Here is a 27,110-nt window from a genome sequence, read left to right as displayed (position 1 = left end):
AATGGGAATAATGCATATCATTAATCAGTTTAAGACTTTTTTTCACTGAGAAGAGAAATCTATACTAACAAGCATATTTGGGGATCTTATTTGCGGTGTGTGTGTGTGTGTGTGTGTGTGTGTGTGTGTGTGTGAACTATTAGGCAGAGGAATTTCACTCGGTGGTGCATGCCCTCCTGGAGTGGCTGGCCGAGGCGGAGCAAACCCTTCGTTTCCATGGCGCTCTCCCAGATGATGAGGATGCTCTTCGGACTCTCATTGATCAGCATAAAGTGAGTTATATAGATGCTAAGTAAAACTAAATGAGAAAATCAAGTAGACCCAGGATCATAAATATCAAATGCATGAATATTTCCCTCCCTGAGAAGTAATTAAAGATATTGGTACAGTTGAGAATTTACCTGTGTCCTCCTGGCTTACATAGGTATGTTCCCATGCCCCTACATATGTATAGCTATCTTTTCATGGTTTCTTTATGAAGAGGGTGGTTATTCTAAAATCAGGGAATTTTCTAGGGAGTTATTTGGCTTCTGACCAAAACTGGCCGATTTCATTGCACTTGTATGTGCATTTCAAAGACGAAACTTCCGTAATGAGCGTTTGGCATTTATAAATTTATTTATAATGCATTAGAATTGTAAGTTAATAATTTTGACCTTTGTAAGTAAGACAAGTAACTTAATAACTTGTTCAAATTTTATTTTTAAATCTCTGTCAATTCTGGTTTTAATTGAGATCCACTTAAATTCTGGCCACGGAGTTTTCAGGTCATCCTGTATTTTGTAACAGTGCATAGAACTAGCAAAACCCTTAAGAGAGTGGTCCAGATACATGTGAACACATGTTTTTTGTTTGTTTGTTTGTTTTCTTAACCCTTGACTTTAAAGAATTAGGAATTTGCAACGCTAACACTCAATGCAGTATTGATGTCAACATTTCCATTTAAAAGTTCTGTTTAACACCACAGGATAAGCTTATCTTTCATGGTCAAGTTGGAAATACGTCATGAGTTCTGGTGTCACATGGATTCCATCATTTGTGGAGACTGCTTACAGTGATTACTGATGGGTTGCCTAACCTATAGCAATGAAATCTTGCCTTGTCATTAACAAAAGTGATGCGAGCTTGTCTAACATTATCTGGAAGAATGAAATGCTACATAAACCATTTAAATTTGAAGCAGAATATAAGAGTAGGAAAATTACAGCAAATTTATTGTGAATTTTTGATTCAATTCAATGTTTTGAAAATCTCTTATATTACTCTTGGCTGACCATCAGCCAGCATCGAGTTCCACTAACATACTTTGGTCTTAGAATAGCCTCTTGGAGCCCAGGCTGCATGTCTGACACCTTACAGAAAGGAGCCTCGTGGTGGTATCTCCACCCTCACGGCAGCAAGGAACCCCCAGAAACACCAGGAGGCAGGTATTGAGAGCAGAGGTAGTGTTGTGGGGTTTTTTGTTTGTTTGTTTGTTTGTTTTTTACAACAAATTATCTTTATAAACATTTTATTTATTTATTTATTTATTTATTTATTTATTTATTTATTTATTTGATTTATTTGTTTTAGTGAGAGACTGAGAGCAAGCAGGGCAGGGGCAGGTCCTAAGCAGACTCCCCACTGCCAGCATGGAGCTCTAACTCATGAACCATGAGATCATGACCTGAGCTGAAACAGAGTTGGATGCTTAACCTGTTGAGCCACCCAGGCACCCCAATATTTTTAAATAGTGTAAAATTACATGTAATTTTATAAAAGTGGTGCTTAGTAATAATAATTTGCAGTAGCATCATCCATTCTTTCTGATCTCCTTCCTTCACACTCCGACCAAATAAAAGTAAAACAGAGTATTTAAATTCTTAGCTCCAGGACTAGAGGCTTCTCAGTATAGTCCACTCTGTAAAACTGGCAAGCTTTCCCAGGTGAGCACTAACCACTTAGCACTCAGGGTTGGAAGAGCACAGAATGCAAGCAGGGAGTTGCTAGTCCAGTCGACAGCATTCTGGGCAGGACTCTGGCTCTGCTAGGTTAGGAATGATGTAAAAGTACGTGGTCAGGTCACCTGTCCTTGGAAGAGCACAGCTGTTGTTGACCTCTTCCAGTAGGTCAACCTGTTACTGACCTGTTACCTTTTTCCCAGTAAAGTTTTTGTTTTCCTTCCAGTTAAGTGGATCTATATTGGGGAAAATTAAAATACTTTTAAAAGTAGGTCATGGTATGTAAAAAGTAGGTCATGTTAATGGAGTATATTGTTAATCAAGCCTTGATGCCACAGCAGGAAAAATGTGTAAATAAAAGTGAAAAAAAAAAGCATTTATTCAGTCACAAAGACTCACAATTGAATAAGACACAGCCTTCTGATCTTGTGGACCTTAATATCCAGTGGATATCTATATGAACAGGTTTAGCAAAATACCAGAGTAGGAGCTATGTGACAGCTTCACAGACCTGGAAAACAAGACACTGTAGGAAACACATTTTCAAATCATCACCTTGATCACATGGCATGAGTAGTATTGATCGTCAACTGTGTCTGTAGCCCCTTGTCAGCCTGACTGAGGGATTGGGTGCTAGTAGATGCTTGACATTCATTATGGGGTTTTGGAAGCATGTGACCTTTTTTAAGGCAGAGGTGCTCATTTGTAACCACACTTTCAGAGTTCTGTGACCCATGTATCTATGAATTACAGTTCAGATGGTGTAAAGTACAGGTATATGTGTAAGACATTTGCCAAAAGGTAATTCGAAAGCTTCTCGAAGCCTTTTAAGGTTTATTCACCCCTCCAGGGCAGAGAATAGCTGTTACTAGCCTCTGAAAGGGACTCTTCTCACACAGGCTGTCTGGTGATCAGGCCCCCAGCACCTCTAGCCTCTCCCTGACTCCTTCCTGCTAGACATTTGGGCCCCCTCACCCCAAATAGTTATCATTTCTTGTTGAGCCTTCTCTCTTCCATGGCACTTTTTTGGTACATATCCCTATAATTCCTGGCACAGTTCATGCTATTTTAAATATACAACCTTCTTGTCTTCTTTGTTAGAACATATTTTTTTGCAATCAGTATTATTTCTGTCTGTGCTATTACTGTCTCTCTTGGTCCTGTTCTCCATTAATATAATATATCCAGATCTAGAAGAATGTATTTTTTGTGTAACATACTTTGTAAAGCAGGAGATGTCACCCTATCCTCGAACTTTGAAATACTTGTTAGAAAGTACTTCATTTCCCATTTTTGTCCCTTCTCTCTTAATGCCCCAATGAGTGAATTTCTTCCAGCTGTGAATAAACCAATTGAAGTTCTTCTTTATTTAACTATGACAGTCACATACACATCCCTGGAGTTTTGTTTTCAGCCAGTGCCAACAGCTAATCGAAGTCTTTCTTTCTGCTGTAGGAATTCATGAAGAAACTGGAAGAAAAAAGAGCCGCACTGAATAAAGCTACCAGCATGGGAGATGCTGTTTTGGCTATGTGCCATCCTGACTCCATCACCACCATTAAGCACTGGATAACCATCATCCGGGCCAGGTTTGAGGAGGTCAGTGTGTCTGAGGTCATCATTAGAGCAGCAACAGCTTTGAGAATGAGGGTGTGGAAACTTGGGCAACTGCGATACATTTATGACCGTGGGAACATGAGGCCTCTGCAAAGAAAAATGCTCTTTAAAATACCTTCCAGTGTGTATTACCTGTCTCTGAAGTCCACTTTTATTTTTAAAAGTTGAAATAGTTTTGCAGCTATGCCCCTGCAACATGGAAAGGCAAATATTTGGTTCACTGTATTACTTTCTGTCCCACTTACACTCTGTCTCTGTTGGATAAGCCAGCACTTGAATTGTATTTCAGACAAGCGTATGCTTGTGGAATGAAGTGCATGCATGAACTGAATTCTGTATCTTAAGATTTTAGCTATTTTTATTTCTTCTCAGTGCTACATGGAATAAGCATACCTGATCCTTCAGAGAATGCATGTTGGAATTTTTTAACGTTTGTTTATTTATTTATTTATTTTAACATTTATTTATTTTTGAGAGACAGAGAGAGGCAGAGCATGAGCAGGGGAAGGGGAGAGAGAGAGAGAGGGGGAGACACAGAATCTGAAGTAGGCTCCAGGCTCTCAGTTGTTTATTAGCACAGAGCCCAATGTGCGGCTCGAACTCACAAACTGCAAGACCATGACCTGAGCTAAAGTCAGACACTCAACCGACTGAGCCACCCAGGTGCCCCAATGTTTCTTTTTGGGAGAGAGAGAGCATGAGCAGGGGAGGGGCAGATGGAGAGGGGGCCCTGAGGATCCATAGTGGTCTCTGTGCTGACAGCAGTGAGCCTGATGCAGGACTCGAACTCATGAACTACAAGATCATGACCTCAGCCCAAGTTGGACACTTAACCAACTGACCCACCCAGGTGCCCCCAGCAAGTGCATATTTGAACTTAAATTAGAAAACAAGAGGAAACCTGGGATGTGTATGACATCCATCTCTGCAAGCTGGCTTTTGGTACCACGGATGGGATATAGAAAGACTGGAAGTATTATGAGTCCGGCCCAGGATGATCCCAATTTACATTTAAATTTTGTGGTTTTTATATCAATTAAATAATTAATATGAAAGAAATTCAGGGAAATTTTTTTTTTCCCAACAGGTGTTGGCCTGGGCGAAGCAGCATCAACAGAGATTAGCAAGTGCTCTGGCTGGGCTCATTGCTAAACAGGAATTGTTGGAAGCTTTGCTGGCTTGGCTGCAATGGGCTGAAACCACGTTGAGTGATAAGGACAAGGAAGTCATCCCCCAGGAAATCGAAGAGGTGAAAGCCCTCATTGCAGAGCACCAGGTAAAATAAATATCATCCTAACCCCTGGTTCTTTATTTCACCACCATACTGCTCAAAAGATTGCTTTGTGCTTGTTACCTTCATGTCCTCAAGTCGTTCCTCCTGGGTTTCTAATTCCTTACCTTTATTTTCAGCTCTGTCCCATCCTGTTCTCTCTTTCGGCGATCTCCCTTCTTTATTGCTCCCTGCTTGTGTATTCCACTGTCTGGTGCTGAGCATCTCCCATGATGTCCACCAATACGCCAGTATTTCAAATATATCCTGTCTACAAGGGAATGCATCGTCTTGTTAAGAAAAAAAAAAAGGCTACTGCTCTATCCTAATCTGTTTTAAACTTTGAAATGATGGGCGTCACATTAACGCTGACTTATTTGTTTGCTTGTTAGTCTGTTTAATATACATTGTTAAAGGTCAGCTTAGTTGGCTAAGAGTTAACATCGCTATTATATCTTAATGAAGGTATGAGCCATCCATGTCCAAAATGGCCCTGAAGTGCCTCACGCCATGTTCTCTGTGATGAGAGCTCTTCCGTGTGACAGACACTCCAGAAATGTGTTACTCCACTTTTCACTTTTATCCCCCTCCTCTTTTTTTCACCCCTTTTCACCGCAGTCTGTGCCTTTGCCACATATTCCAGATATTGGGATATGTACGTCAGTAAGCCTAAGGAGATGAGATAAGAAATGGCAAGATAGTCAAACCTGTTAAATGGAAACTTTAACCTGAATAACTTTTATCTGCCTTGGCATAGCATATATGTTAACAGGACTATTTAAAATATATCCACATTTAATGTGGATGCTTTACATCACTGTACATCAGAGCCATCTTAAATATTTCAAATATGTAAGTGAAATGTGCTACAAAGAAGTTCTAAGCACCAACCCAGTTAACTAGTTGCTTTGCAGATAAATGCTCACTTTAAGATTCTTCAGAAAGAGCTTGGGCTGATACCCAGGCAGATTATGTGTGGTCTTCAAACTAAAACAAATTACTGTTACAATGCTGTAATTACTTAACAGGTATCACATTTTATATTCTTTACATATGAGTAAGTGCTTTGTTATGTGGGCTTACATTTTTTCCCCCAAAGATGCAACATGTTTATTCCTTTTTCCAGAAATAATAGCATGGTCCTTTTATCCTTTTGTTTTTAGTTCACTTCTAAAGATAGTTTTCTCTGGTATACTTGTATTTAATTGACATTGACATTTCAGACCTTCATGGAGGAAATGACCAGAAAACAACCTGATGTGGATAAAGTTACCAAGACCTACAAGAGGAGGGCAGCTGATCCTGCCTCATTACAGTCCCATATTCCAGTCCTGGATAAGGGACGAGCAGGAAGTAAGCAGTGGCTAATTTCTTTAATTATTATTATTTATTATTTTTTCTTTTTAGAGAGAGAGAATGTGAGAAGGGAGAGGGGCAGAGGGAGAGAGAAAGTATCCTAAGCAGGATCCACACTCAACACAGAGCCTGACATGAGGCTCGATCCCACAACCCTGGGATCATGACCTGAGCTGAAAGCAAGAGTTGGACACCCATCCTGCTGAGCCATACAGGCGCCCCCTAATTTCTTTAAAATGAATATGGTTAAGCAAGGAAGTTAGTTTTGAATTGTCATTTGAAATTTTAGAACAATTGGTGATTCTGTGAGCTCTCTATCATAAAAGGTTTCCTTGAAAGAATACATGGGCTCAAATATTGTAGCAACTTATTTAAAAATAAAGAAAAAGATATATCCAGGTCCCTGTGTGTAAATTTATTTGCTTGAAGGGTATCTTTTAGATTAGTTAGAAGAAACTGGAAAAATTTTGCAACAAGAACAGAAATCATCATCTCCATTTGCTTTCATTATATAACTAGCCCTAAGATGGAATATAACAGAAATAGCCATGACCTGGGTAAAGTTCATGACCTAACTATTCATTGGTGACCAGCAGTCCAGTAGATTTTGCCCATGTTCATATGACTTCAGGTTCTATTTACTTCTCAGACTATCTTGACTCCACAAAAGAGTGTCAAAAGTGACACTTAAAACAATAATAGCTGGTTTGGAGAAGATTTAAAATAAGCAAAATTTATCTCTGAATAGTGGTATAGTTGATGTATTTCTGAATAGTGCTTTAATTAAAAAAATGGTTTCAGATCTTTTAGTTACTGTATTGCACAAGGGGGCAAGGTAACAAGGCGATTAAGAACTCTGGAGACAGACTCCTTGGCTCTTCTCACTACTTACCAACTAGGGAGATATAACCTTAGACAAGTTACTTAAACTCTGTCTGAGCCTCAATTTACTCATCTGTATAAGGGAATAATTATAACTTCATTGGATTCTGGTAACAATTAAATGAGCTGATGTGTGTGAGGTGGTTAGCATACTTTTTGGCATGTAGTTAAATGCTCAATAAATATTAGCTATTGATAACTCCAATAGGAGTTAGGAACTCTGGGCATTTCCCAGCTTGGACATTCACTTCCTGTATGACTTTAGGCCAGTGGTTTTTCTAGGCCACATTTAATCAGGTAGATGAGGAAAATGCATTGAGACAATTGTTCTGTGACATTATAAAAACTTGTGAAAAATAGCCAGAAAAGAGGGAGAAAACTTTAGTAAGGCAGGAAATTGGGGTATGAGACTATGCACGGGAAACATGCAGTCTCAGCGGAAATGGATTTGGATGAACGCTGGGATTTTACACACACTTAGATATTTGATTGGAATTTGTAAAGTATCTTGCTCTGACTCTAATGAATGGCCAGTGTCTCCTGCCCTCACCTGCCCTCCTTTCAGCCTTTTTTTCTAAGAAGGGCAGCTGAGTTTGTGTAGCTTATTCTAAGATAAGTCTCACTGTCCTGGGAGATCTCTTTTATCATCCCTTAACAAGAGAGAAGATCACAAGGTAATTCATTGTCATTGAAATGGCATGGATTTTAAGCTGGAAAATGCTTTTAAACATAATTTTATAAGAGATCATTCCAGTGTTTAAATGCCCTTGTCAAGATATGTTTCTTTAATTTATACATAAGATCCTTGGTAAGTAAAACAGATTTGGACTTGAACATTATGCATCATCTAAATAGGATATTTCTAAATAATTAAGGTGATTCAGTCTTAGCTGGGAACGATAAAGGCCCGGCCTTAACATATTTCAGAACCCTGGAAACTGCCCTCCTAACTAAAGTTGTATTTTAACAGGAAAGCGCTTCCCAGCATCAAGCTTATATCCCTCTGGATCACAGACACAAATCGAAACCAAGAATCCCAGGGTCAACTTGTTGGTGAGCAAATGGCAGCAAGTTTGGCTCCTCGCACTGGAAAGAAGGAGGAAGCTTAATGATGCCTTGGACAGACTGGAAGAGGTTAGAAAACTCATACATTCTGCACCCCTGATATATGGGATATGGGTTTAGGGAATCAGTACAATAAAAAATTACAATTGACCCTTGAACAACATGAACGTTAGAGGCACCAACACCCTTCCACACACCGCATAGTCAAAAATCTATGTATAACGTTTGACTCCCCCAAAACTTAACTGCTTAATAGCCTACAGTTGACCAGAATCCTTACTGATAACAATCAATTAACACAAATTTTGTATATTTGTTATATACTGTGTTCTTACAATCAAATACGCTAGAAGAGGGGAAATGTTATTGAGAAAATCACAAGAAAAAAATCACAAGGAAGAGAAAATACGTCTTTTTTTATTTTGTAAAAAACCTGCATGTAAGTGGATCCACACAATTCAAACCCATGTTGTTCAAGGGTCAAACTATAATGTTTAAACATAAGCAGAAGCTGACTCCTTAAGAAAAGGAATCAGATCCAGCTTGGGGCGCCTGGGTGGCTCAGTCAGTTGAGCATTCGACTCTTGATTTTGGCTCAGGTCATAATCTCATGGTTCAGGAGTTCAAGCGCCATGTTGGGCTCTGTGCTGGTGGCATGGAGCCTGCTTGGGATTCTCTCTCTCCCTTTCCTCTGCCCCTCCCCTGCTTGCACACTCTCTCTTTCTCTCTCTCTCTCAGATAAAATTTTTAAAAAAATTAAAAAGAAAAGATCCAGCTTGACATATGTTTGCTTGGTATTACCTGGAAAATGTAACCGTTTATAGTTCAGATATTTTCGTTATTTATATTCTGTGATCTGAGATTTAGAGTTTCAGATTCTGAAACTGGGAAATTTTTAGAAGCATAAAGGAGGTAGAATGACAAATAGCAGAGAGAGAACAGAGGTAAGTGCTACCACGCTGGGCCTGGTGCTCAGTGGGCAGAGAACTTTCTAGAGGTGTTATTACTTTGGGGCATGATCACATTGGCATGATCAGAAATTTTCAGTTTGAGGGTGCCTGGGGGGCTCAGTTGGTTGAGCATCCAGCTCTTGATCTTGGCCCAGGTCTTGATCTCACAATTCGTGAGTTCAAGCCCCACATTGGGCTCTGCACTGACAGCACAGAGTCTGCTTGGGATTCTCTCTCTCTCTCCCCCTTTCTCTGCCCCTCCCCAGCTTGTGTTCTCTCTGTCTCTGTCTCTTTCTCTCTCTCAAAATAAATAAATAAAAACTTAAAAAAATTTTTTTTTCAGTTTGACTTTTTGACGAACTTTTATTTGTAAAGAAAAGCCAGTGACACTAGTGAAATTACAGGAAAAATGTTTCTGAGTTCTCTGTGCAAGATCATACCTTTGTTTGAAGTGGGAAAGATAGGTGCTTTATCTAGAAGATCATTAAAAATAACTTTATTCATAAAGTGTAAGATATAATTTGAGCACTGAATTAACCAAAATACATTTTGTCCTTTCCAGCTGAGGGAATTTGCTAACTTTGATTTTGATATCTGGCGCAAAAAATACATGAGATGGATGAATCATAAGAAATCTCGAGTGATGGACTTCTTCAGGAGAATTGATAAAGATCAGGATGGGAAAATAACCCGACAAGAATTTATTGATGGAATTCTTTCCTCAAGTAAGTCCCAACAGGGGTGACTGTAAATGATGTAATTTTTAAAGAAAATAAGCACCGTTTAAACTTGTGTTACCAATAAAGCATCGCCTTTAAACTTGGCTGTGAAGTCACAGCCCTCAGTGAAAAGTGCCCTTGGTAAAATTCATGGGTTTGGATTCAGGCACACTTGTAATTGTGTAACCACAATTAGTATATTCCTTGTTCCACTGCAGCTGTGTCCTCATTAGGATAATAAACTTAATAATATTTGATTCTTAGATTGTTTGGCCTGACATATAATGGGAAATCAATAAACGCAAGTCAGTCTCTTCCCTTTTTTTGTTCTAATTGACATTCTGATCATTGTCATTAGTAGGAAATTAGAACTCTTTAAAAATTCTTAAAGTATTTGTCACCTTATTGGTAGTTTAGTCATATGGATATGCCTTCTCTGGAAGATGTTACTGGAAGTAATTCTTAAAGGAAATTTAATACAATCATATGAATGTGTATATTCATATGTATAAAATCCATATATTCCTTAAGTAAAGTGGTAGTTGAACCGTATGAAACTTACTAATATGAAACAGTTTTTGAACTAGAAAAATAACAGTTTCAAGTGATTCACCCTGGTGTAGTCATTAAAGATAAATGTAGGTCTTATACACTGGTTTCGTTTGTTTCAATGTCAATCAGCTTCTTAAAAGGATTTTAATATATTTGATGACCCTGATAATTTAACTGGCAGCATTAAGATCAAAATAATACAATCAAGAATGTCTTGAGGCAGAATTAACATGTTATACCTCTTCCTTTTTTTTTTTAAGGCTTAAATCTTTTTGTCAAATGTTACTGTAAATAGCTAGGTTTTTAAAAACTTTCATTGGGAATGTAGTATGGCTTATTCTGAGAGTATCCTAATTATCATTCATACGTGGAATCTAAATACAGAGTTAAACTCAGAGTGGAAAAGTGGTTGCCAGGGTCTGGGGGTGGGGGTGAGGGGAAATAGGGAGAGTCTGGTACAAGAGTACAATCTTTCACCATATGGTGAGTAAGGTCTGAGGTTCTAAAGTATAATGTGGTGACTATAGTTGATAATATTGTATTGTGTGATTGAAATTTTCTAAGTGAGTAGAACTTAAGTTTTCAGAAAACAAAACAAAACAAAAAGATAAATATGTGAGGTGATGGATGTGTTAACTAACTTGATGGGAGGAATCCTTTCACAGTGTGTACGTGTATCAAATCATCACAATATACACTTTTCATTTTCTTACAATTTTATTTGTCAGTTATACCTCAGTAATGCTACTTACTATTATCTGAAAATTTTAGAGTTTCCAACCAGCCGCCTGGAGATGAGCGCAGTTGCAGACATCTTTGACCGAGACGGTGATGGATACATTGACTACTATGAGTTTGTAGCGGCCCTTCATCCGAATAAAGACGCATATAAACCTGTCACTGACGCCGACAAAATCGAGGATGAGGTATCATTATCTTTCCGCCACCTGCAACAACATCTTGTGCTGCCAGGATGTCCTGCACAACCCATGCAGCCGTTTTATTTATTTCATTTTGAGTTGTCCTGTCAAGGTTTTAAGGATTCCGCAGTGTGTAATAACATTAAAGTGGACATTTCGTTGTTTTTTTTGGCAGGTGACAAGACAAGTAGCTAAGTGTAAATGTGCAAAACGGTTTCAAGTTGAACAAATCGGAGATAACAAATACAGGGTAAGTCTGCAAAATAACGGTTTAGTTCTCTTGAAGGAGAAAAATTGAAATTTGTATGCAATTTGATCTGCATTGCTTTCCAGGAATGCTAATTACTTTTACCTCACATCACAATATAGTGGTCTGTAAAATTCCAACTTTTGTCATTTTACATTCTATAAACATAGCCTGCATTTTGTAAATTAGGACATATCTTTGACATGTATGTTACTTTTAAGGAGGAAAACACATCTCACATACTCAAGTTGGTTCGTGTGACTTATAATATATTTTATTATGACTACAGGTAAGTTTTCATATTTCTAGTAACAAAGCTATTCCAAGCCAGAACCATAAAGTTAAAAATGTTGACTCATTTTTAGAAAAGTGAAAAAAGAGGCAATGTTTTCCACTTGTACAGTTATTTTTCCTTTCATTCGAAGTCTCAAAAGCTCAGTCCACCTTCTTCAGAACAATTATTTGAAGACTAATGTGACTTTGTCACTCCTCTCTCTTTTTTTTCTCTGTTTTGGGATATCTCTTATATGTAGTAGCTAGACAGGAAATGTGCTGAGTTTCCCTAATACAGTTTGTTACTTACAATTTTTTTTTTAATTTTAATTTGTATATTTCCACATTGGAAAATATTCATCTACATATTTGAATTCCTAACCTAAATTTGAAACCCAAAGCTTTTCAAAAAAACTTGTATAGGAAATTTTCTGCCTATTTGGTTTGAAGTCTGAACACATGGGTACCTGCACATTTCTAAACTAGGTACTGTATCCAGGAGCCCCGAGTGTGAAAGATTGTGTGTGTGTGTGTATGTGTGTGTGTGTTCTAGAGTCATATAGAAAGTTTCCTATTGAACTAATTGTGTCTTTCTTCCATTTTTCATTTTTTTTTATCAGTTCTTCCTGGGAAATCAGGTATAAACCAGTGGAATGTATTCTCAAGTTCCCAATGATTTTTTTTTTAAACTTTAATTCATAGCCATTAAAGCTTGCCATGGCCAATCTTTCCCATGCTGTTGCCCTAGCTACTACATTGTTGGTTGGCGTGGTGTTTCTGTAAATGCTGTAAGGATCCTTGATCCAGGATTCCTTTTTGCAGTGTGTCTTAAATGAGGAGATTACTTTTAAGCAAACCAGATAATAAATTGTAGCTTGACTGGTCACAGTGTTGCAAATGCAATTTTTAATTCCAGTTTATAATAATATGTTATATGTATTTTATGCAAATACTCATTGGAACACAAATTTGATTCTGCACACATCTCTACACTGTATTTAACCATTGAGGTCACATGGTCTACAGTAGCTAGAGAAGGACCAGCGTCAGGCAATGACGTGGGAAGACAGAGAAGTGAGAAGTCTCCCTGGCACTCAGCCACAAGTAATGTGTTCTCTCCAAAGCAGCTATTGTCCTATTTGTCCTAAATCATCAATTTTAGGCCTTTGCATTTTCCAAGTAGAAATTTTAACTCTGGAGGTTTTAACTGGTATCATTCATTTTGAGGACATGTATCTCCCATATGAAATCCTAAACCACGCTTTATCCCATTTTGACTTCACATTGAAGTCAGTATAAACTGTCCAGTGGCACTGTGTCATGATCACAAGTTTTAGAACTAAAGATAAGAGAAATTGTGTTTTGATTTAAACAAAGGAGAAGAGTTCTTCCCTGTATGCTTTTGGAAAGAAGCGTACTATTTGTAATACCTGACCATATCATGTTAGATATTCCTCTGCCTCTTAGTTGTTAAGCCATATTGTAGCTTAAGTTTCAAATTCCCTCTTACTCCCATTTATTGCAAGCACATAATTTTTTCAAACAGAAATTTTCAGTTCCTTCAAATTGATGTCTTTAAAACTTGGCATTAAGTATAATATATAAAAAGTTACTGTCCAATTCACTTATTATTATTTTCTGAGTTAACAATTGGGGTAGTATTTTTTATTTGTGGAAAGGATGAGAAAAATGCTCACTTTAAATGGTTTTATTTACTGAAAACACAAAGAGCAACATTAATCTATTTTTTTCTTACATCACGATTTGGCTGTTAGGAAAATTAGAGAAATTCTGAAGGCAATGTTATTGTCTAGAAAATACATTCTCAAAATAAAAATTTATATTTATTAGACTTGAAATATCTCTATAAAATAGTAATTCTCCTTTTGTTTTGAACATAATTATCTGGTTTCTTAAGGGTAATTTTCTTTAAATCCCTTCCTTTTCCTTTGCTTATTAGCAGCACCAAATTTTTTTCTAACAAAATAAATACATATTTTAATTTCAAAATTTTAATTTACATTTCAGGAACCGGTTCAATTATAAGAGAGTTTAAATCTCAAGGCTTGAAAATGGACTACTTTAGAAATAGCAATATAAAAAGGGTTGATGTAAAACGCATGAGTTCCTGCTGGTGCATTTTACATGCTTTCCAGGTCCTTTTGAGTTTCAGGGTCATGGGTTGGCTTTGTTTTAGGTTCTATTCCTGAAACTCAATGTTAAAGCATATTGAAAAGCAGCAGATTGTTTCTACTTAAAGTGAAGTTTTCTGTTTACCCATCATGAGTCCAGACAAATAGTCAAAGTCACAATTGCATCTTACCTGCCTTTAAAAAGAAACTATGTTTACTTGACTGTTCATTTTGCTATGGTATCTGTTGAGTTGGCAACCATGAAAATCAGTATGGTGATTTTTACAAGCTGAACATGAGCCTATTAGAAATGATTTCAAAGTATAAAATTATTTCTCATGGGCTTTCAAAACAAATCTTAGGATCAAAAACTATCTGTACTCTAGACGGTTATTCCAGACTTGCAGAATTTGTAGCATATCCAAGTGATTGGAAATCCATTGAAAGGGTAAGAACACAATTGCGTATTAGTGTCAGTAATTATGGTACAAACAGCTTTAAGACAAAGCCTTTTAGATTCGAAAGCTGTATCACTAATAATGTGTCACTGGCTGTTCTAATATTACAGGAATCCAAAATGGCACACTAATCCAGCCTTTGACAGATTGGTTTACCAGATCATTAGTGATCCAGAAATTTTAGTTGACTGTGAAATTTTTGCTGGTCATGTTCATTTACTGCTTTATCTTTCTAAAGTCAAAACTGCTCTTAGGGAAAACCGAATGAGCTTATGGAGATTATTCCTGCAGATTTCAGTGGAAAATAGTTTTAGTATAAGATAAAGTTTTAATGAAGAAGAATCAGAGTTTACTAAACTTTCTTTAGAATCTTATTTTGTATAAGCCCTGGCAGGTGGGCCAGTGCTTATTTTGATGTCTGTGTTTAATTTCTAGAAACATCTTTCAATTACTGCCTTACTAATGTTTCTATCATAAAGAAAATTCATTTCTGGAACAAAGCTTCAATATTACACTTGATAACCTTGGTAGCTTTTTTCAAACTGTTTCCTTTGGGCTAAATCAGCATGCAGCAGTCTAACGCAGATCATTTCAAACCCCTTTTTATGAGATTTTACTAATCGCTGTGAACTAAGCAAGAAATTTAAGTTGGTTGCTTAAGCTACTGCAGATTGCATATCATCCTTAGGTGTTTAGCCTTACTGTTGACAATTAGAGGTTCTATCTTTCATCTTCACAGTTTGGGGACTCCCAGCAACTGAGGCTCGTTCGAATCCTACGAAGTACCGTAATGGTTCGTGTTGGAGGTGGATGGATGGCGCTTGATGAGTTCTTGGTGAAAAATGATCCTTGCAGGGGTAAGGAGATGCTATGTTATGATAATAATACCATGAAAGTATACCAATTTTGTATTACTTACTAGCATCAAAAACATGCTGGGTCTAATTTTGGTTATTTATTACGGTAATGAACATTTCACATTGGTCTCTGTCAGCCTAAAGTTCCCAAAGAACTTTCGGCAATCATGTAAACCATGTTCTTCTCATTTTTTTTTCTTACTTCTTCTGGATAATTATGAGAGTGATAGACAGGAAATACTAGAGTAGATGTATTCATTTTTTTAATGAAATGCTCCCATATGCAATTTTCAAAATCAGTAATTACATCAACTAGGGAAAAGAGTTCATCTGTCATTAAATAGCAAAGTAAAATGAAAGGAAACTGAGGTGAAGAAGACTGAACATGCTGGATGGTAAAAGTTTAAAAGTGAAAGGTTTTTTTTCCTTTAAATTGGGGGAAGGTAAGGAAAGTAATACCTAAACATTTAAAAATTAATTATCAACTGCTAACTTGACGCTTACTTGGAAGCTGTAGGTTAGCACATTAAAAATATAAACATATGCTACTATATAGCTCACTCCATATCTACCAGCCACAGAGTCCTTGATTATCTTTTAATTTTCCTTATCTTTCAGATCCCATAGTCGATTTTGGAATTCTTAACTGATTTACCTTACAAATGGTCATTTGATTGCAGTCTCTAGTTAGGTCCCCTTTACTTAGTAGGTCCATTTTTCTTTGAAAAAAGGAAACAATAAAATTCTGTGATATTCTTTAACCTGTGAGCTCATTTTACTCCTCTTAAACAAACAACCACAAATGTTTGTGCTGATACTGATAGGCTACCCTGTGGGAGGCCGGGGTTCTTCCGGTGGGGCCTGTTTGTTAATTTAGTGCTGGCACCTGGATGCACAGGTGTATCAGAGTGAGCCCTGCTCTGCCAAGGGCACCTTCGATCAGCATACAACCCTACAGGTAGCTCTGCTCTCTGCAAGTCACAGATACACCCCAAAAAGGGGCAAAATAACAAAAACTCCCTTTCTTAGTAAATGCAGCCTAAAGTAATGTACCTTCATTTATGAAACAAAGAAATGAGAATGTGTAGCATCCTGCTGAGTTGCTTAGAGAGGCTGTCGTGGCTGCGGCCAAGTCTTCCAAATAGGTTTTTCTTATGGAGTCAAATCTCAGAGTGCTTCTTTTCCTGATGCAACTTTTCTTCTAAAATGTGTGCTAAAAGCCGGATCTGAGCACCCTTTGCATATTCAACTACTGTACTTTGTTTCTTCTCTTGCTAACAGTATTCTTTAATGTGATTGGTATCCTGTGTCATTTTTTCTAGTTCATCATCATGGGAGTAAAATGTTACGTTCGGAATCAAACTCTTCAATTACTACTACTCAGCCTACTATAGGTTGGCAACCCCTCTCTTTGCCTCTCCCCTCTTACCTTTTCTCTTTCCTACTTTTACATTCTCGCTTTAATCATTTGTTTTAAGATAACACGCTTCATCCATCGCGTATGGCTTAACTCATATCCAACTGAGCTGGTGCTTCCAAATTTAAATTCTGAACCGTTGACACACTTCCGGTGTGTTGCACATGTAGGTGTTCTGTAAGTGATCAAACACATGCTAACACGTTGCTCATTGGGTTCTTGTGGAGTGTTCTCCGTGTGCATATGTGTTTGTATGAGTGTTGCATCACTGATTATCTCCTATCCTTGGGTCTGGTGTTTGTTATTTGCATGTTGGTTAAACAGACTTTTTGGAGGCATAAAATAAAAATACTAGTTGCCTCATTTAAGTGAAGAACCTGAGAGTTTATATGTTGTCATCATGATTAACAAGCCATCTCTCATTCTGTGTAATTCTATTGTTTAATTAATTCCAGTGTTAAAAAACTGGCATTCTCCTTACCTCAGTAGTACATGCAAAAGACACAGTCCCCGCCTTACTGGCTTGTCTTCTCAGTGTGCAGAAAGGGCGATGAAACCATGTGGGCATCAGTAGCTGGTGGATTAACAATATTTTAGCATGAGCTTTCCATTTTCATGCTGACTCTTTCTTTAATAGTGGTTATTCTTGCTGGTGTCTAGTGTTAGAATAAACACACTATTTTTTTTTTTCTTTCCCAAACTTACTTGTATCCAAAAGGAATGCATTGTAAAGGAATGCATTTAACTTTTTGTTATGCTGAGATGGAGTTGGCATGGCAAAAAGATGTTCTTGAAATCCTCAACTTAATCTGTGGTGCCAGCTGGTTGTTCTTCCCGTAAATTGATTGAGCATCTCTTTTTTTTTCCCCCTTCCTCTTTTGCTTGTGTGCCTCGTTGTGTGCCACGTAATCCAGCCAAAGGAAGGACAAACATGGAACTTCGGGAGAAGTTCATTTTAGCAGATGGTGCCAGTCAGGGTATGGCAGCCTTCCGGCCCCGGGGCCGAAGATCGCGGCCTTCGTCACGAGGAGCTTCACCCAACCGCTCAACGTCTGTGTCCAGTCAGGCTGGCCAGGCGGCCTCTCCACAGGTCCCTGCCACCAGCACACCCAAGGTAAGACTCAGCTGGGAAAGGTTGTCTTTCTCCCATGCAGTCACTGTTTCCAGTATGCTTTTGAATGTTTTGGGACCCCAGCATTTGAAGGACCTGCCTTCTCCATTTGTATCCCTTCTCACAATATGACGCATGAAGGATTTAAAAACATGTATCTACATATGTGCTTTTGCCTTGTGGCCCATATGGAGACTGTCTATTTAGGGGCTTTGGTTACCTTTCAGATTGGTTTTTCTTTTTAAATAAAGCTTTATTTTTTTATTTTATTTTTTTGCTGTATATAATTTGCCATCCAGTCTTTCCACTTATTTTTAATCATTATCATTCTTACTGTGAAACATTACTCTTTGCTATGAATATCTCTTTCTGTGGTTTGTTTTTTATCTGCTGTCCTTTACATTTGATTTGCCATTGTTCCATACAGATTCTCCATCCTTTAACACGCAATTATGGTAAACCATGGTTGACAAACAGCAAAATGTCAACTCCTTGTAAACCAGCAGAGTGCTCAGACTTTTCCGTGCCGTCTGCAGAGGTATCGTAAGGCCCAGATTCTAGTCTAACAGTCTTCTTTAACTGAAACTGTCACCCACTAACATTGCTTTACCTCTCCCTTAACACATGCAATTTTGATAATACCACGTCTTTTTACAGACTTCTATAAAATAATAAACAACTCCGCATTTCTGAGAAGACATGAGAGTGTCTTTTCTCTCTTGGGAGAGTGAAATACAGGAGATTATATTAGACTTATGTCAAGTTTCTTTTAGAGCTCATGGTAGGCTTGTGCTTCTAGACATTATTTGGGCAAGAAATGCAACAATACCCCTTCAGGTGAGAGTGAGAGGCAATGTCATTTACAAGTATTTCCTTAAAAGAATATTTATTAAGTGTACACTGTGAGCAAGGTCCTTCCAAATGTATGCTACATTTATTTCTGCACAAGAACACTGGGTGGGTAAGACATAAACCTTTTAGTTATCAGTGGGGGGGTGTGTGGCTTAGGTATGAAAAAAGTTACCTGGCATTTTCAATAGGTATGTGTCTTTATTAGACTTTAAGGATTATTATTTAAGTGTGCTTCAGCTTTTTATATGGCAGGATTTATGGAGATAAGATATTTAGGTCATGTAAAATGTGCCCAATTAGCTCATATATCAGATCATTTCATTCAAGTGAAAATCAACCAAATATATTTGAAAGAAACTTCTCTGTAAAATGACACACACATAGGTATCAAATGATCACATACTTGATTAGAGGTACAATAATTGGGGTGATGTCCCTAAATAACTTTGCTTGAAATGAAGTCCAGGACCCTTTTATGAAAGTGATGTATAGTACCTGTAAAAAGTCCTGTATGCTTTTCAAAACACTTTCTAATCTATTATTTAATCCTCACATCAGTAGTAAGAGGTAAGCAGAGAAAATTTCATTACTCTCATGATTCAAAATGTCATTACTGGTAATGGTAGAATTGAGGCAGAAACAACCCATTCTTCAATTCTTCCTCATTCCCTGACCCTTCATTTCCACCCTGTCACTTATGGTGAATCTAGTGTAACAAAAACTGAGAACAGTTCAAGAGGCCTCAAGCAACATATATGTTTTAAATATTTAGGGCTATGCTGCTATGTTCCAATTTTTTTTAAAACTAGAGATTCCCCCAGATTAGAGTTTATGTTATTTTAACTACTATAAAACTATGTTTCGTTTCAAATAGCCTCATTAGACAAAACAACCGAAGAGAGAAAACAACTAAGGTATATACCTCTATGGAGGGGTCTGTGAGAATCCTAGGTAGGGTTGGTGACCCTAAAATAAGAGCAGTCAAGGCCTTCCGAGAAGAATGATTTTACATGGCAATGAATTCTGCCACCTTGGGTGATATGTTTCATAATTTGGGGGTCCTCACTCTTTTGTGGGTTGTCAAGATTCTTTGAAACTTAGGAATTTAACTAGATGAAAGTTGTCAGATCTTGGGCAGATCACTGCCCTCCTCAGGCCCTCATTTTCCACATTTGCCAAAAAAGTTGTGATTAGGGGAATGTAAGGATTAATTATCCTTACGTGGATGAAAGTATTTTGAAAAGTTAAGGTTTTTTTTAATGTTTATTTTGAGAGAGAGCGAGTAGGGGAGGGGCAGATAGAGAATCCCAAGCAGGCTCTGCACTGTCAACATGGAGCCCATCACAGGGCTCAGTTCACAATCTGTGAGATCATGACCTGAGCCAAAATCAGGAGTCTGATGCTCAACCTACTGAGCCACACAGGCACCCCAAAGAGTTAAGTTATATACGTATACAAATCACATATTAATTCTGTCCTTAAATGTATGTATAGAATACATATGTAAATGAATTTTGAATATTACATTCATATTAAATCGCAACTCTAATATATCAAAATGTCTTACATACACTTCATTACACATTTACAACTAATATGAGAAAAACTAATTTTTAAAAAAAAATGGACACATGGGGTGCCTGGGTGGCTCAGTTGGTTGAGCGTCCGACTCTTGATTTCAGCTCAGGTCATGATTCCAGGGTCGTGGGATCAAGCCCAGCATTGGACTCTGCACTAAGCATGGAGCCTGCTTAATATTCTCTCTCCCTTTGCCCCTCCTGCCCACTCATGTTTGCTCACTCTGTTTTTAGAAAAAAAAATTTATTTAAAAAATGCCCATATACACCTGTTGGGATGAGCACTGGGTGTTGTATGGAAACCAATTTGGCAATAAATTTCATATTAAAATAAACATAAAAATAAATAAAAATAAAAAATGCCCACATAATTTGTACAGGTTCATTTCCTCTGAACAGCTCCCTGTGAGTTCATTGAGGCAAATGACAATCTCTTCTACTTCATGGGAGATTTGCTTATTTTTTTGACTTTGGGGAAATTTTCAGAATGTTGTAGTGGTCTGGAAAAAATGCAGTGATTTTAGGCTTATAATAAAATCTCATGGTTGTGATTGTTTTGGGCATTCTCTGTGAACTCCTATAAGAATTTTAAAAGAATTTTCCCTAAGTGTTGCCCACGTGTCTCCTGCGTAAAGACCATAGAAGGAAATGAAAGTAGATGAAGTGATGTGGTACCAAGTTGTAAAATGTCACTGCCTCTTTTTTGCAGTTAAGTTTGTTTAAATGAAGACTGTTGACGCATCATTTACTTATTGTTCTGTCAGTTTATTTCTGGCTGGTTCTCTAAAAGCATTGGAGGCACCAGAATATCCAAGCACAGCTTTTTCAGAGTCCCATTCTCTCTCTGTACCATGCACTCCCAACCTTTCTTGCAAGACTCTTCTAACTCCATAATGTTCACTGACAACCTGAAAGATACTAATGTGCTCACGGTTTAATTTGCCTTTTTTTTCCCTTGCTATCCTTTGGGGAGCTCTATTTCTGTGTTTTCTCTTCCATATGAATTCCTTTTTAACTCAGGGAGGGAATACGGAATGAGTGGGAAGAAGCAAGTGGAGAGAACCCCATGCCACGTCTAATCGAAAAGCCTCTCCCACTCCCCCTCCTGAGGAGGCCCAGTGCAGGGGCTTCCACCAATCTATAATGTGGTGTCAGTGGAATATCGTGGAACAGGAACGATTTCTTGAAATGTCCTTTCACTGATTAAATACAGGGAACACCAATACAAGGAAGCAAGCTTCGACTTCCAGGATATTTATCAGGGAAAGGCTTCCACTCTGGGGACGACAGTGGCTTGATAACCACCGCAGCCGCCAGAGTCCGAACACAGTTTGCTGGTAAGTGTGATGTGGCTCTTTCTGTGATAGCTTTTTGCGGTATGATCTGAAGGTGAAAGTCCCTGTTCTTCATGGCGGATGAAATCACAAATTGACAGTGCTGTATTCTTTCAAAATGACACATAGCCTTGTCCTCCAACAACGGTAGGGGATAAATGACAAGAAAATCCCTTTTGGAAAGTACCAAAGGAAGATGAGCATAAAAAAAACTAGAGCAGTATCCTACCCCTTTACGCTGGAAGCTCTTGGCTCTTCTGTCTGCTTACAAGTTGCCTGGGCTCCATTTTGGGTGGTTGGAAAAACCCAACTGGACTGGGCCTTACACCCGTGCTAGTCCTGCTTCTTCACAGAATAGTGAACCTGGTCCCTGGGGTTGTGGGCTCAGCAAGCATGAAGTTTCTTTAAAATTTCAAGACTTCTCTTTTAAATTCCTCTGTGCTTCAAATTACTTATCCTTAGGTAAAGCATTTGCCCCATGTCTGCCCTGCACACATCCCTAGGTACACATGTTAAACTTTGGAAAGCATAATATTAAATTCTAGGTATATTCCTTATATCTGTTTGTAGGAAATGGAATCCTGTCTAAGCCCAAACCTACCTTTTGTCTGTAAGCCTACCTTTTTGTATATTACATTGACTTAGAATGAGGCTACCGACCCTAGTGGAATGTAGAAAGGCCACAAATCCACAAGTGTCTGCTGAGTGCCTGCTAGGTGACAAGAAAATGTGTTGAGATTAAAGGTGGCATTGGGTTTCAAGAATGTGTTGTCGATGGACCCGGGAATGAGGGTGGTTCAACTCCGTCCTCTCTCCTCAGATCCCAAGAAGACTCCCAGCCGACCAGGAAGCCGAGCCGGAAGCAAAGCTGGCAGCAGGGCCAGCAGCCGCCGAGGCAGTGATGCGTCAGACTTTGACATTTCGGAAATCCAGTCTGTGTGCTCAGACGTGGAGACTGTCCCCCAGACACACAGGCCTACGCCCCGAGCAGGTTCTCGGCCATCCACAGCCAAGCCTTCCAAAATCCCCACTCCCCAGAGGAAATCACCTGCCAGCAAATTGGACAAGTCCTCAAAGAGATAGTGCAATTGGTTCCACCGCGGCCCTTCCTTGAGCGTTTATTATTTAAGTTTGAAAGATGTAAAATATGTTGTAGAAATTATTGTGAAATAATTGCAAGGAGTTGAGTTTAAAATTCTGCAGACGGCCTTATTTGTGTATTTGTCTTCTTATTTTATCTGTATAATTTCTTGTCAGATATTCTGGGGGTTAAAGTCACGTCATATGTGAGGGGGAGGAAAGAGTCTAACATGCACTAACATTTCCGCACCGTAAGGTGTGGAGCACACACTAGAATCGGTGACTGTACCTACAGGTAAGTCCTCATCCTCTCCGACAGCCACAGCACGACAGCCACAGCTAATGTTAAGGATACCTCATGACATTTTCTTGCTTTTGTAGACACTCTGAGAAGCCAAAAGACACACACCGGGGATACATTTTGAGATCATTAAAATGTAAACTAAACGGGGGAGGGCAGACAGACGAACACAACCACGTACAGTTCTTTAAGCAGCGTCTGACAGAGAACTCACAGGAAGTTACTTTAGGCACTTGCCAGTGCTATGACATTCGAGAACCTTACAGCATTTCTGTGCCATCGCTTCACATGAGGCCAGAGGCATCCCGGATATTAGACCTATTATACTGTAAGAATATAATTATAAAGTGCATTCATATAAATGTGAGGTTTTCTTTTGCTTGAGTGGACAGTAGCACCTGTATCATTGAACTCATTTTGTATCAAAGCAATTTTGCTTGCAGAAAGCTATGAAATAAAACATGTCCCTTAACTACATTGCTATGGAATTAATTTTTTTCCCCAGGGAAAATCCGTGTATTTTTTTATGAGCAATATCAATTTGGAGTGACCAAAAGATACTTAAAAATGGGTTTATTTTGATTTCTCATCTGAAATAATCATGTTCTGGTATTATATCTATATTTAATAAATATATACATTTTAATTTATTATGTATACTCACATACTATAGAAAGATATTAGTATGCATTTAATAAAACCTATTCACTTGAACATGTGGAATACCTGATTATTTAAAGAACTCTTTCTATCGTTTGTTTGTTTTGAATAAAGGTTGTACGTCTGATGTATTTGTACTAATAGTGTGACAGGGTAAGTTTGGGGGGCATCAAAACACAGGGACACAATAAGGTATGTACTAAGAATGACATTAACGTATATTCAGTATTCTACAAATATTTTTAGTACCAACCATGTGCAAGCTCCTGTGTTCCCCTGAGGCTGCAGGTTCCTTGCTATCTTATATTCAAGGGGAAAACAGTTCATCAACAAGCAAATCACTCAAATCACTAAAAAACGTGAATTAAAACCAGGGGATGTGTGACAGGGTGCTGATTTTATTATTAAGGCAATATAGTGATATTTTTCTGGCCTGTGTACATTTAAAAATCGAGTGATCAAATTTTCCTAAATACAGAAAATGGCCGTTAGAAGAATGGCCAATCCTGATTAGGGCTTGACAGGTTATGACTCTCCCCAGAACTCCGTAAATTTATCTCAGCAAATGTTGTTGAAGCTCAAGGGGATAGTATTATGTTTTCCCTGCTTGGCCTTGTTCACAGAGGCCAACAGAGAAGGGCCTGGAGTCTCCACTGACAGAAATTAGGTGCTGCTTTTAAGTGATAGTAATTCCTTTTCTCTCCAAGCATGGGTCTCAGGTGGGAGTCCTTGATGGAAAAGGGTAATCCTAACCTAACAGATCACATGTTGTCATTCATGCATTTATAAACGTGTCATCCGAGAAAGCAGTGGGAATTGTCCTTATTCCTTCGGTGATTTGCGTGTGATCACATTTCTACTTCAAAGACAAATTTAAGGGAATGTTTTTTATCTCAGCCTCTTTGAATGCCACCCCTGTTAAAGACCTGGGGATTTTGCGCTCTCTCTCTCTCTCTTTTTTATAAGTTAAATAAGCTTTTGAAGAAAGACAAGTGGTTTAAAATATTTCAGAGAATTCTTAAGGAACTGCTCCTAGTTATCAGCAGTTGCCCTCATGGGGAGCTTTTCAAACTTTGATGCCTGATCTTTGTTTCCTCTTGAGCTAATTCTTTACCCACAGGTTGACTTCTGAAGAGTCCTCCCATAAATTTCAGGGAATGTAGCAGACACACCTCTTTCCCTACACACACACCTTCTTCCTTTTCCTTGTCTCTTTTTTCATTTTTCTCTCTTTTTCTTTAAAAAACATGACATTGAGGGGCACCTGGGTGGCTCAGTCGGTTAAGCGTCCGACTTCAGCTCAGGTCACTATCTCGCGGTCCGTGAGTTCGAGCCCCACGTCAGGCTTTGGGCTGACGGCTCAGAGCCTGGAGCCTGCTTCGGATTCTGTGTCTCCCTCTCTCTCTCTGCCCCTCCCCCGTTCATGCTCTGTCTCTCTCTGTCTCAAATAAACTTAAAAAAAAAAAAAAAAAAAAACATGACATTGAAATGAATCTCAACTCTAAAAATCTTTTTTTTTAGTATTTATTTTTGAGAGAGACAGCACAAGTGAGGGAGGGGTAGAGAGAGAGGGAGACAATCTGAAGCAGGCTCCAGGCTCTGACCTGTCAGCACAGAGTCTTTGTGGGGCTTGAACTCATGAACCACGAGATCATGACCTGAGCCGAAGTCGGACACTTAATGGACTGAGCCACCCAGGTGCCCCATCAACTCTAAAAATCTTAAAAGTTTGGTTCTGTTAAAAGATAAATTAATTTTTTTTAATGTTTATGTATTTTGAGAGAGAGCATGAGTGAGGGAGGGGCAGAGAGAGAGAAAGAATTCCCAGTAGGTTCCCAGCTGTCAGTGCAGAGCCCGACATAGGGTTTGATCTCAGGAGCCATGAGATCCTGACCTGAGCTGAAACCAAGAGTCAGACGCTTAGCTAACTGGGCCACTCAGGTGCCACAAACTGAGGAATTTTTATAAAACTTCTAGGAGTTTTATAAAACCTTTAGGAGTTTTGTGGTGCCTGCGTGGCTTAGTTGGTTAAGTGTCTGGCTCTTGATTTCTGCTCAGGTTACTATCTCACGGTCTGTGAGTTCAAGCCCTGTGTCGGCCTCTGCGTTGACAGTGTGGAGCCTGCTTGGGATTCTCTCTCTCCCTCTCTCTCTCTCTGCTCCCCCACTTGGGCACTCTCGCTCTCAGAAATAAACATTTTAAAAACATTGTAGGGGTTTATTTGAGCAAAAATCTATTGGAATCAGCACCAAACTGGAAGTGGTTGGGAGTGCTCCACTGACAGGAGCTTGGGAGAGATAGAGAGTAGACAAAAGCAAGGAAGGAAGGAAAGTAAGGAAATTATTGATTGACTATAGCTTAAGCCCTAGTTGGCTGTTTGTAATTGGTTGTCCTTGGTATTTTGATTTTTTAAATTTTTTTAATGTTTTATTTATTTTTGAGAGAAACAGCATGAGTGGGGGGAGGGGCAGAGAGAGAGGGAGACACAGAACTCAAAGTGGGGTCCAGGCTCTGAGCTGTCACCACAGAGCCCAACGTGGGGCCCGAACCCATGAACGGTGAGATCATGACCTGAGCCAAAGCCAGACTTAACTGACTGAGCCACCTGGGCACCCCAAGTTATTTTGATTTTTAACGTTGAGGCGTTTACAGGCTTAAACTTTGGTTTGCTAAGTTAGGCCATTAAGACATTAGACTACCCTGGCCTAAAGGTCTCCTTGTTTAAATAACAGTTCTTAAGCACTAGGGAACCATGGAGTAGCTTTTTTTGTCTTAAAAAATCAAAACCACTAGTTCTGATGTACTGCTACCTTGTTTTGAAATAATGGAGCATCCTCTTTGATTTCAGTGCAGAACTAGATGGGCCTGGCCAAATATCAGATCTGGTTCCTTTTATGGCACATGCTGGTGGAAGGGCTTGGGAGGTGCCCTGTGACTGTCAGGAATTGACCTGTAAAGCTGAAAAGGAGGACAGACTAGGAAAGGATGTTGCTCCCCCCCCCCTTTTTTTTTATCCTTGTAAAACTCGCTTTCAGCATTTACAAGGGAAACTGTAATGTAGTGCAATGATTTACTCCTTTTTTGACAAGATGCTTTGAAATGCATGTGCTTTATTGTCAATTGGGTGAGCAGATAACCACCCAACAGTACAAGTGCCCAAGCTGTTGTGTGTGTATCTGTCTGATGACACTGCCACTTGGCCGTGACTTACCTTTGGGGGTCCCACAAAGAAGGCAAGGATGGACACTTTGTCTTTAAGAACTTTAATAAGTTCCCTTCAGTCATGTTAGGGATTGACTTCATGCTTATCAAAATCTACTGGGAAGAGAATAGAGTCATGGGTAACACATTTGTGCAAGAAATAGTTCATATGACAAAAATCTGACAACCTACCGAATTCTAAAACTTGGGTTGATTTTATGTAATTTCAGAGCCTATGGAAATGTTGGCTATCTAGTTAGGATGAAGGATGACAAAAACGGAATTCTTTCTGCTTCCAACGTGCTAAGACTATATGCAAAGCAAAATGTGTTCAAAGGG

General features: G+C 38.7%; 1 protein-coding gene across 4 annotated transcripts in view; it reads left to right on the top strand.

Moving 5' to 3' along the window:
* DST (dystonin) overlaps positions 1-23,624 on the top strand; it is a 490,237-nt gene extending 466,613 nt beyond the window's left edge. For 3 of the 4 annotated variants that reach the window (XM_042939088.1, XM_042939087.1, XM_042939089.1), the window contains 14 exons: positions 144-272; positions 3,396-3,539; positions 4,645-4,833; positions 6,051-6,180; positions 8,036-8,199; positions 9,643-9,805; positions 11,123-11,277; positions 11,447-11,521; positions 12,412-12,429; positions 15,121-15,238; positions 17,570-17,769; positions 18,194-18,304; positions 21,409-21,532; positions 22,350-23,624. In XM_042939088.1, coding sequence (XP_042795022.1) covers positions 144-272; positions 3,396-3,539; positions 4,645-4,833; positions 6,051-6,180; positions 8,036-8,199; positions 9,643-9,805; positions 11,123-11,277; positions 11,447-11,521; positions 12,412-12,429; positions 15,121-15,238; positions 17,570-17,769; positions 18,194-18,304; positions 21,409-21,532; positions 22,350-22,612 — 1,983 coding nt within the window. In that variant the 3' untranslated portion in view covers positions 22,613-23,624. The remainder of the gene's footprint in view (positions 1-143; positions 273-3,395; positions 3,540-4,644; positions 4,834-6,050; positions 6,181-8,035; positions 8,200-9,642; positions 9,806-11,122; positions 11,278-11,446; positions 11,522-12,411; positions 12,430-15,120; positions 15,239-17,569; positions 17,770-18,193; positions 18,305-21,408; positions 21,533-22,349) is intronic. The other variant, XM_042939090.1, reaches the window with a different exon arrangement.
* Positions 23,625-27,110: the final 3,486 nt, after the last annotated feature.

The sequence above is a fragment of the Panthera leo genome, chromosome B2 (assembly GCF_018350215.1).
Source record: "Panthera leo isolate Ple1 chromosome B2, P.leo_Ple1_pat1.1, whole genome shotgun sequence".
Taxonomy (NCBI): Eukaryota; Metazoa; Chordata; class Mammalia; order Carnivora; family Felidae; genus Panthera; species Panthera leo.
This window is presented reverse-complemented; position numbering and strand designations above follow the sequence as displayed.